This window comes from Coptis chinensis, chromosome 8 (genome assembly GCF_015680905.1).
Source record: "Coptis chinensis isolate HL-2020 chromosome 8, ASM1568090v1, whole genome shotgun sequence".
In the NCBI taxonomy this organism is placed as follows: domain Eukaryota; kingdom Viridiplantae; phylum Streptophyta; class Magnoliopsida; order Ranunculales; family Ranunculaceae; genus Coptis; species Coptis chinensis.
This window is the reverse complement of record NC_141463.1, coordinates 62,754,357-62,766,023: the sequence shown is the minus strand read 5'-3', so window position 1 is coordinate 62,766,023 and position 11,667 is coordinate 62,754,357. Positions and strand designations below refer to the sequence as shown.

Sequence of the window (11,667 nt, the reverse complement as noted above, 5' to 3'; positions counted from 1 at the left end):
AAAATCAAAATCAAACCGAACCCAAAACAAACTCTTAATTACCTTATCGCGCGTTCTCACTCTCTCCTCCACTACTGAAATCAAACCCAAAATCAAACCGAAAATTGAAATTCTAAAAATCAACTTTAACAGAGCTTTGTGAATAATTGATTTTACATTTGAATCTTTTGATTAAATAATTTAATCAAACTGAAATACATGTATAATGGAGTCAATGGCAGAAAATATAGCTATAAGTATGGAAGAAGACGTAGTTGTTGGGTCTTCTTCCAATAAATCCCCGGACAAAGAAATGCATAAACTAGTTGCTCCGTTTGTAGGTATGGTTTTTCGTAGTGTTGACAACGCAAAGACCTACTACAAACAGTATGGTCAACAAGAGGGATTTGAGACTCGTGTTCGGTCGACGGATCGGAAAAAAAGCGGTGTGGATTTGGCTACGGGCTGTTTAATGGTTTGCTCTCATGAAGGGCTCCATAACAAGAGAGAAGTGGGAGAAGTGGGTGTTTCTAAAAATACTAACACTATCAGGTGTAGTTGCCCCGCTAGAATGCGTGTTACGAAAAGAAAACACGAAAATATATACTATGTAAGTTGTGCTGAAAATGACCATAGCCACGGTTTGGTTAGTCTAGTAAAGAGAAATTGTATGAGATCAAACAAAAATATGCCTGAAGCGGCGAAGAGGTTGACTGAAATTTTTGATGAAAATGGTTTACCAGTCGGCAAAGTTGTAGCTGTTTTTAATAGGGAAGAACTTAGGTTTACAAAGAGGGATTGATGGAACCATCAATACGGTTCGACTGGAAAAATGCCTAAAGAAGGTGATGCAACTGCCGTGCTTAACTATTTTATGCAGAAGAGTGTCGAGAATCCCCAGTTCTACTATGCCATTAATCTAGATCAAAATAGGACTGCAGTAAACTTTTTCTGGGTTGATGGGAGGTCTTGAGTGCAGTATGAGTATTTCGGGGATGTTGTCTCTTTTGATACCACATATCATACCAATGCATACTCTATGCCTTTTGCCCCTTTTACTGGAGTCAACCATCATATGCAGTCGATTCAGTTTGGTTGAGCATTGTTACTAGATGAGACAGAAAATACATTCATATGGCTGTTTAAGGTCTGGCTTGCAGCCATGGGTGGTCATGCGCCAACGGCAATCATCACTGACCAGGATAGAGCGATGACTGCAGCTATTGCCAAAGTGTTCCCTGACACTCGTCATTGTTACTGTCTTTGGCATATTATGCAAAAATTTCAAGAGAAGCTGTCATTTACTAAAATTGAGACACTGGTAACTGACTTGAAGAACACTATTTCTTTCTCGTATAAGATTAGTGATTTTGAAAAAAGATGGTGTACAATAATAGAGAATAATGAGTTGTCTGAAAATCCTTAGTTGACAGAAATGTATAATATACGGGAGAAATGGGTGCCTTGTTATCTCAGTAACACATTTTTTGCTGGTATGCATACGACTGAGAGAAGTGAATCGATGAATTTTTATTATGACCAATTCGTAAATTCGACAACTAGGCTGATGGAGTTTGTACATGGTAATGAGAGGTCTTTGGCTTTGATTGCTAGGAATGAAAGAGATTTTGATTACCGCACCGAGCATAGTTCACGAATTGTGCCTAAAGATGATTTTCTCCTTATGCATGCTGCGAAGGTTTATACAATTAATCCATTCAATAAATTTAAGGAGCAATTAGAGAAGGCAAAGACATAATATAAATTTGATGGGGACGAGATTGTCAACAATGGAACCGGAAGCTATATGGTGAAATTCAGAGACCCACAGAAGAAGTCCGTTCGGAAAGTGAGTTTCAATATAAGAACCTTAGAGGGAGGCTGTGAATGTAAGCATTTTTAGTTTATGGGGTTATTTTGTGGTCGCATGTTAAAGCTTTTTCAGCGTTACGAGATCGAAGAGATTCCAATGCATTTTCTTTTGAAGCGGTGGATGTAAAAGGCAAACACGTATAGAGTGGAGTTTGACACTGGATTAGTGGTCGGCCATGAAAACCATAAACCTTTGAGAGTGGCTCATTGTATTAAGGTTGCTTCTCAAGTGGCTTACGATGAAGGGAATACTGTTCAAACTTATTTATATTTTATAGAAAAGATGGGTGAAATGGCTATTGGAGTTTCAAAGTTGAATGAAACTTCCGAAGGTGTCGCAGATAATGAAGAGCCTCCAGTTGAAGAGCCTTCAATTGATACCTCACAGGTTAATTAATTTTAATGTTTAATTTGATATAGGTTTAATGTTTAATTTGATATTAATATTTATTTCATTTTGACTTTCAAATCTTTATTTCAGATATTGATTTTGAATCCTAACATTTTTCAAACAAAAGGGAGAAAGAAGAACGCGGAGAGATTTAAATCCCATAGGGAGATAGCCCTAAACAATCCAGGAAGAATGTGTAGAAACTATGGAAAGATTGCTAACCATGACTCGAGAAATTGTACAGAGAAAAAGAATGTGTAATCTGTGTGAAATGTAAGTATTTTTGGTTATTGATTGCATTTTCATGGTCTATTATTAAGGATACTGATGCAAGCTGAAATTTGTCAGAGTTTTGAGTTCTGTCAGAGTTAAGGGTGTCAAAGTTTTGAGTTCTGTCAGAGTTAAGGATACTAATGCAAGCAAAGTTAAGGATAATGATTATTAAGAGAGTAGATAGAAATAGTTTTCGTTCATAGTATACATATCTTGTTTTCTTTTGAACTTGTGATGTGGATGTTTGTTTTAATTATGATTGAGATGGAAAATGATAAACTGGATCTTTGAGTTGAATTAAATTGTTGAAACTCCATTGCCCAAGATACAAATGAGGGTGCACCATGGGGGAAAATTCATTGACTATAGTGACTACTGCTAAAGATTATATTAATGGGTCTGATTATTGAATTTTTAATGTTGATGCAAAAAATTTGTGCTTGGTTCGATTGAATGCATTGATTCTTATGCTTGTCCCGAACCCATTTCGTTATGAACTTGAGATTGGTGGTGACCCAATATATTGCTTAAATGGGGATAGACTAAGTATAAAGAATGACAGTGATTGTATGATGTTTGTGAAGGATTCTCGATGTTGATGATCTTTGGTTTTTAATTTATTTGTGGAATTTGTTGTTGTGCCTCCTAAAAAAATTTCAATTGGGGATGGTGAAGTAGGGGTATCTCAAATTGACCCATGAACATTCAGTGTTCATAGTCCAACAAGAGTATGAACATTCAGTGTTCATGTTCATAGTCCACTAGGAGTATGAACACTGAATGTTCATAGTCCAACAAAAGTATGAACATTCAGTGTTCATGTTCATAGTCCACTAGGAGTATGAACACTGAATGTTCATAGTCCAACAAGAGTATGAACATTCAGTGTTCATAGTTGATGCAGTACAGTTTGCCAATGCATATGTCAATGAACTTGGCATATGATGCGTATGTCAATGGACTTGGCATATGATGCATATGTCAATGGACTTGGCATACGTCAATGAACTGGAAAAGCGGATAACAAAGTCGGAAAGACATGGACGCGGCCATATTTGATTGGAAATGTCAAAATAAGCATAACCCTCTCGGGCCCTAAATCCATTGTTTAGGACCTTCAAGATCACGTTTTTGCCGTTTTAGGAAAGTTTTGTTTTTGCTATATCTTTTGATAGGAGAGTCCGTTTTTTATTTGGTCAGTTGGGTTAGTTCTATTTTGATTAATAGTTTCTTAATATGTGGTTATCCCAAAACTTTCCATTTTTAGAAAATTTCGAGTTTTGTGGTAATTAGGGTATTTCGCCTATATAAAGGATGGTAGTCTGTATTAGGGTTTTAAGTTTTGGTTTGAGTTAATAATATTAAGAGTTACTTCTCTTTTTTCCATTGTTTGGTATTCCTTGTGTGTGAATCAACAAACCTTAAAGCCATTAATCCCTGGTATTTCACAAGAAATCAACAGGCTTTAATGTTAATACCTTGAAGCCATTGGACTATGAACATTCAGTGTTCATACTCTTGTTGGACTATGAACAATGAATGTTCATACTCTTGTTGGACAACTTATACATTGTCGTATATAAACTTTCTTTGTTATATAGTGTCATGACACAAACAAAGTGAACCTTTCAAGGAACCACACGTTCAGGGAAATGCAATTTAAAAGTGAACTATCATTTATTTTTCAATCATACAATCAGCATCAGACCCTATGTCCCTATTTTTAGGAAGCTTAGGAGCTCGATCAGATTCATCAAGCATTGGGTAAGGGTTGATCGCGGAAGTTAAAACTACAAAAATGTATATACCAACCACGGAAGTTAATACTATGAACAATAGATTAATAGGCTAATAATATATGAAAACAAAAAGACCACATCTGCTCCCCCAAATCATCTCCTGACACAAATTCTATGAACTCTGAGAAGTTAGTGGATGTGCAGACGAAATAGAGATCCAGAAAACTGAAACATCATTAATCTGAGAGAAGTTAAATGCATTTGTTTACACAAACAACTAGAATTCAACTTAAGAAGCTTCAATGTTCATTAACTGCAATGTAAACAGACAACAATTTCTCAATCTTACATCTTAACTTTGGACCCAATACTGAAACCTTGAGTACACATCTTTTGTTAGTATGCCTTCAACAGTTCAGGAATCTCATGATGATGATACTTTTGATTACATACTCCTAATCTTACCGCATTACCTACAACCTTCTTCGTTATCAAACCCTCGGATACCACAGTTTGAAGAACCTCTTCTTGGGAATATTCTATTTTCTAAGCTATGTCCTAGAACGGTTGTATTGTTAGAATACACAATTTGATGAAACTGTCAGGTTTACAGAGTAGAGTTCCAGGGCTCGAAAATGTAAACTTTGAGATATACCATTTAAGCACACCATGATCATCAGTCTTCGTCCATACCTTCCTCTTCATTATCTTCTCATCTTCATCTTTGTTACCATCTTCATCCTCCTCCTCCATAATGTCTCCTTCAATTTCCACAAATCGAAAATGGGTTATTCAAATTTGGGTACTGAAAATCGAAAATAGGGGGTTTTGGGATCTTTTGATTTCAAATTTAGGTACGTGAAATAGAATAGTTTGTTGGAGGAGAGACGTTTGTTTTGGGTTCGGTTTGATTTTGATTTTTGATAGTTAAAATGGAAATTTTCGGTTTTTGGAGAGAGAAAGAGTGAGAAGGTAAGGGTTTTGACCACAAAATAGAAATGAAAATTGGGAGAGAAAGAAAGTAATTTACTAAAATACCCCTGCTCTATTTAGTTAAGACAATATTTGGGCTTTTGATTTCTAATTTAGATTGGGCGATCCAATAGTGAGTTTCGGCTGTAAGGTTGCTATTAGATTTTCGGCTGTCAACCTATCCGGCCCGATATATATATATATAGCTTGGCTCTTAAGCGGACTGATAAATACAAATTTCAAACGGACTCAAAAATCATATCTCACGTGTCTCCTTCGGTGTTTAAGTTTGGTTAACCAAATATAACTAAAAGTTGGGTCCCACAAGTCCCACGAACAAGCAAAAACTACTTCATCCTCTTACTTTCTCTCTCCGCCATTCCAGTTCTCTTTCACTCCAGCTTCTGTTTTTTAATCTGCTAATACCTTACTGCAAAAATTAAAGTCGTTTTCTTTCTTCTTAACAACAATGTCCACTACAAAAATATTCATTGAAGCTTGAAAAAATTATGAAAGACTCACTTCCACTTTGGTTCGACTTAATAACGACCACTATACAATCAATCCAAGCACATTAGTCCATCCATGATACAATTCTCCATTCTAGAAGTGAGGAAGCACCAGTCGCAGGTCCAAATGCATAGTCATTTCTAGAGCTAGCTATCAGTAACCGGGGTCTTTCTTTGCCTGCCTTCTCTTTGACATGGAAAGCAAGAGCCTGTGGAAAACCCATGCGAACCCAGTTCGAAAGCATTGATGGTCACCTTGATGACGGCACCTGGTGTAGTAGGCCTCCTTGCAGGACAACTCCCTCCATGCTATCCCCCCGTCACGTACGGATAACTGCTCAATGGCTTTTTCTTTCTCTGCAAAAAAGGTTATGAGTGAGTGATGCGCTTCATTTTCAAAAAGCCTCAAGGAGGGAAAATGTGACTGCTTAGGCGGACAGAGAGATCACTTGACGATGGATCTGCCTTTCTCCTCCGATATCGGTAGTATTTATTATAAATAATGCTTTGAGATGTGGATCACCTGGATTATCCTGCCCAGACAAAATGGGAGCGAAAGAAGGGGGAGTCGACCAAATCGAGAAGTGCTCGCTTGGAGCTTGACTGAGGGTCTCTTTCATGTCGAATGTAAGTTTCAGTGAGAACCCAGCCATCCATTTTGATTCAGTGAAAGTGGTAAGACAATGGGCTCCCACTCGAAGTAAACTGGGAGTCTCAATTATTCTCAAATCTTAGAGCAACATTCATCACCAAGCTTTTGTAGTGGAACAAAATCACAAAGGGGAGATTTACACACTAGTATTCATCATCAAGCTTTTGTAGTGGAACAAAATCACAAAGGGAAAGACTGATCAATTTACACACTAGTATAAATAGATTTGTTTTAAATGATAGATTTAAAAAATGTAATTAATACGATACTCATACACTAATAGGGACCAAGTTTTACAGTTTTGGCTTTAATGTAAAAGCGGGTTGATGCTCATACATAAATCTTTAAGGATGGCGATGCAATAGCTTTCTTAATGAAAAACCGACAAATTACTATTGCTTCCTCATTTATTAGCTTATGTCGATCATTGATATTCACATTCATTAATTAACTTTACAATCTTTGACTAAATTGAAAAACCATAAATTTATTGCTCAAAATATAACACTCGAAAAAAAATGTTTAAATTTCAGACTTTTATTTTTCAACATCACCTAATTCAAACCAATAGAAAGTTACTGATTCTTAAACCAATTGAAAGTCATAAATCAACCCATCCGAATATGAGAAGTTACTAAACAATCAATAATCTTCTCCAATCAACAATAGGGAAAATCTATAATAAAGGAGATGGAAAAGAAACACAAGAGAAAAATAGATGAATGGGAAGTAGGATAGTGAAAGAAGAGAGAAAAAAAAAGAAAAGCAGTGGAGTGAAAGACAAAAGTCCAGGAGAGAGATGTGAGAGAGAGAGAGAAAGAACATGATAGTCTCACGAAAAAGGGAGCAAATATAGGAGAGTTGTTTTATATTTGGTAGGTGGGTTGTTTTTTTGGGTTAAGACTCACGTGAGATTCCTTTTTAAGTTTGAGTCCGTTCGAAATCCGTATTTATCAGTCCGCTTAGGGCATCTCCAATGGGGGGTGTAAACCGTATAGAGTGGACACCCCAAATATCAAAAAACTCTTTCCAATGGGGAGTGTAAACCGTAGGTAATATAGTATTAGTTGATAGAGAGGGTGTGGAATTCCCCCTCTCGCTATTAGTTAATAAAAAGCCCGGGCGACACTCGAACTCACATCGGACTAAAATAATTTTCGGACGTCACTTGGAGTGACGTTACTACTGTTGCAACTCAAATGTTACTTAAAGTGACGTCCCATATAAATATCCTGATCCTCCTCTATATAAATATACACCCCTCACTTGATCCCTCCAATAACAAATCACACCGCCAAGTGAAAGTGAGAGAAGTATCTCATGTTTTTCATTTCTTTTTATCTGTTCTCTTTACTATTTTCAATTACGAATAAAACCCCTAATTAGCAAACCATAACAGTTTTCACAGAGAATAGTATACATTATTAAGATATCAATTTTTTTTTGTTTGTTTTTCATACGGAGCTAGTTTTCTTTTCCTATATATTTAAAAATCTTTGTGTAAATATTTATTTATTGTGCTGATTTGAATGTTTATTTATTATGTTTTGGCTGATTATTAAAGCCTTAAAGGTGGTGTAAGAACGGGATTTGGGCAATGGCTAAAGTTGGACTTGGATGCAATCGACGAGGTTTGTGTACGATCAATCTGAATGTAGCTGGGACTTGGGAATCAGCCTTGTGCAGTAGTGAACAAAAGAGGATTGTAAAACCCCTGATAAGTTCTCTCTTTTAACCTAGTTATAATACTTGATCCTTTGCCTTATTTGGGTTTATTTGATTTTCATGGAAAAGCAGTGCAGTCAATGATAAAAGTTCAGTTATTGAATAAGATCCATCAAGGGAAGCCGTCGCCCAGACTTTGATGGACTTAGGCAGTAGCTAGCTTCTTTCGGTTCTGGTTAATCGACCAATTACAAGGTTAGATGTGAGCAATTTGTTAAGTTTTGTATTTCTTTCTTTCTAAACTTGAATGTATTAAATGTGCTTTGATCGATAGTTAATGATCAATTTTTGTTGTATTGTAGGGAGGTTTGCGTCGCAATTGGCGAACAAGAAGGAAGTCAAGCAACCTTCTCCTCTCAAGATACTTCTGATGTAAAATTTGTCATACCCTTATTTTTCGTTTTATGGTATGGTAAGTTGGCTGGATTCTTATGATGGGTTTGTCTTGTATTACAGGAAGCCCAAAATTATCAATACTACCAGAAGACTGTAGTATCATATATGCGGATAAGGAAGAAGAAGAATGGAGTTGAGAGGAAGAAGAAGGAGAGTTTCGGTCTACTGGACTGTTTCTATGTTTTTTTTTGTAAAACAATTGACTATGTTACTCAAAGTGACGTGCCACTTAAAATAGAAGCGGGACTTTTCTTCAAGAAACATAACAAAGGTGGGACGTTATTTAAAGTGACGTTTGAATCTATTAATTTCTCAAACGTCAGTCTGACAAACGTCTGTCCTTTAAAATACACTTCACTCATTTTGCCCCATTGGAAACTACTGAGGGTGTATATTTTGCTTAAATATATCATACATGATTGGGGGTATAAAATCATAGTGGCACCTATGTGGAGCCTATGTGGGAGTGTAAAATTACACCCTCCATTAGAAATGCCCTTAAGAGCCAAGCTGTATATATATATACTAGAAAGTAGATCCATGCATACGCACCGGCTCTTTTAAAAATTTGCTCAACAATCATAACAAATCGTGATTACTATTTACGTCGCTAACCTATTTTAATTTTCTAACAAATTGTTTTAATCAAGTCTTAAAAACCCATTTTAATTTCTTAACAAATTGTTTTAATTATGTTTTTAAAACCCGTGTTTTTTAATTAGGGGAGGGATACCATTTTAATTTGGAAATAAAGAGTTTTTATGCTACTATTTGAGTGTTGGTTTTAAAAGGAAATGAGATTTCGGTTTGAAATTGGATTTTAAAAGGAAAAGAGTTTTCCATTTTAAGTTAACTATTAAGTTGATGACGTGGAATTTTAATAGAGCTCAAAAAATACCCCTTGTGGGAGAAAAATACCCCTTGTGACTCTTTTGAAAACATTTAGATTTTTTTTAGAAAATTGGAATTACCGTTTTAGTCACTAACCTGTTTTAATTTTCTAACAAATTGATTTAAATGAAATTTTAATTAAATTTTAAAAACCTGTTTTTTCAATTGGGAGAGAGATCCTGTTTTAATTGGAGAATAATTCCCGTTTGAATTAGATATGCTAGATTTTCTCTTTTCAATAGAAGAGAATGATTTCCACTTTAATTAGAAGTGTTAGAATTTGTTTTAATATGAGAGAAATTCCCGTTTTAATAGGAGATGACGTGGAATTTTAATAGAGCTCGAAAAATACGAGCTTTAATATTAAGATATAGATATCGGTTTAGCTAGGCAGACAACCAAAATGGAAACAGCCATCAGACAACCAAAATATAACCGTTGGATTTTATAAAATCCAAATCAGAAACCTTAATCGCGATATAATCTAATATTACGAAGGGGTTGTCTATCTCCTCTCATTCTCTCTCCAATTTGCTCCATTGAGCTGCAATTCTCTCACGCCGAGGAAATCTCCTCGTCTCCTTTAACAGGTTCGCTCCTCGATTTCTTCTCATCTCTTCTTGTATATATCGGTTTTAGAGATCTGTAAATCAAAACACCGAAATTCATGACTCTAGTTGTTCATGACTCATTTGGAGTTTATCGAATTCATCGGGAAATTTATCTCGCCATAGCTAGGGATGTACATTACAGAAAATTGAAATTTAATTTAGGTTGCTATGGTTGTATCTATCTTACGATACAAGAGAGAGATAAATTTTGAATGATCTCTTGTATTTCAATTGGAAAGAGAGGTTGTTCCCAAAAATATGCGTCCCTTGATTTTGAATTTGATAGATGGAGAATCTCTTCATCATAAATTCATGACTCTAGTTGTTCCACAAAAATTCATGAGTAGGCCAATGTCTGAAGAATGGACATTTTAGATGGCTGATAAGTGAAAGTGTGAGGAGACAAACGTGATAGTGGGTGTGGAGTAGTGGACTGGTGTGGTGATGACTGGTGTGTTGTAGTGATTGCTACTGCTACCTTGTTGCCTGCCTGCTGCTGATGGAAAGCAAGTGTTGCTGCTGCTGGAGGCAATTACTTCATAGCTAATTTCCTTTTGCTGCCGCCTACTGATGCTGAACTTTCAAAACCGTCGAGCAGTTTTTGGTATTTGCAGAATTAGTTGATACACTCCTTCTAGATACACTCATTTTTGTTAGTTTTTGGAATCTGTTAGAGTTAGTTCTCAATCATGTATAACTTTTGTAGGTTGTTTTGATTGTATCAATCTTACGATACAAGAGAGAGATAAATTTTCTACCATTATGAAAAATATATAGCTTTTCTGCCGTTATGAAAAATATCATGCTGCATCAGCAAGATGAAGTGAAACTGAAGATTTAATGCGAAGCAAGATACCAGGAAAGAATTAGCAAAAAAGACCCGAGCATATGAGGATTGGTACCAAAAGTACATGGAGCGCAGGACACCACCTGATGCGATGGACCCGGGGAGGACTGAAGATGTAAACCGTAAAGACCCTCTTATTGAGAGGCAGTTTGCAATGGAGATGTTGACGCATTGGTTGAAAGGGGGAGGAAAAAGACTACTAAAAGCACTTCAGGCAGGTGAGGGAGAAGACTACCATGTCTGTACATTGCAAATGCTATCAAATTTTGCTCGCTCTGATAGGTGTAACTGTATAAGTTGCTACTATCTTGTCGTGCAGATGCAAAAGCGATCAGAAGTGCGTCCTGAGGGGGTGAAAATTATGTTTACTGCATAGAAGGAATTCCGTGTATAACATTTAGGGCCCTAACATTTAAGTGGCCTTCTTTTTTGTGACAAGATAAATATAATTTATGCGACTTTTAATGTTGGCATAACATTTCTACCTATCTTATGATACCTAACACTTTAAAGTTTAGGTGCTGGATAACAGAAAGTGAATGCAAGTTATTACTTAGGTGTTAATTGCAATATAATGTTTTTTTACAACAGTTATCTTGTAAATGTTAGATAGTGACTCATTGGTTCTAGAGCTTGATGTATCATGCATACAAATTCTGATGTCTTAAACCAAGTGTGCCAACTTAGTTCCAATCTTATTGCAAATCTCTGAAGAACAAAAAACCTGGTCCCGGTTGTATGGAAACAGTGTAGAATGAGTTTTCCTGCTGAAACTAACTGAACAAAGAATACATCAAAATTTCTTCTACA

The 11,667-nt window shown here is 36.0% G+C and overlaps 1 protein-coding gene and 1 long non-coding RNA gene across 7 annotated transcripts; both read left to right on the top strand.

The window, feature by feature from the left end:
• Positions 1-205: 205 nt before the first annotated feature.
• LOC147482327 (putative protein FAR1-RELATED SEQUENCE 10) lies at positions 206-781 on the top strand. The gene has a single exon (XM_086579282.1). The coding sequence runs from the start codon at positions 206-208 to the stop codon at positions 779-781; it is 576 nt and encodes a 191-aa protein (XP_086435408.1).
• A 6,854-nt stretch (positions 782-7,635) lies between these two features.
• Positions 7,636-11,333, top strand: LOC147482326 (uncharacterized). Of its 6 annotated transcripts, none has more exons than XR_015206159.1 (5): positions 7,636-7,691; positions 7,952-8,307; positions 8,415-8,484; positions 8,569-9,989; positions 10,717-11,333. It is a non-coding gene; the product is annotated as an uncharacterized LOC147482326 (long non-coding RNA). The 6 variants fall into 6 exon arrangements; XR_015206160.1 differs by lacking the exon at positions 7,636-7,691 and having other exon boundaries at positions 7,698-8,092; positions 8,185-8,307; XR_015206161.1 differs by lacking the exon at positions 7,636-7,691 and having other exon boundaries at positions 7,698-8,092; positions 8,182-8,307.
• The last annotated feature ends 334 nt before the right edge of the window (positions 11,334-11,667 follow it).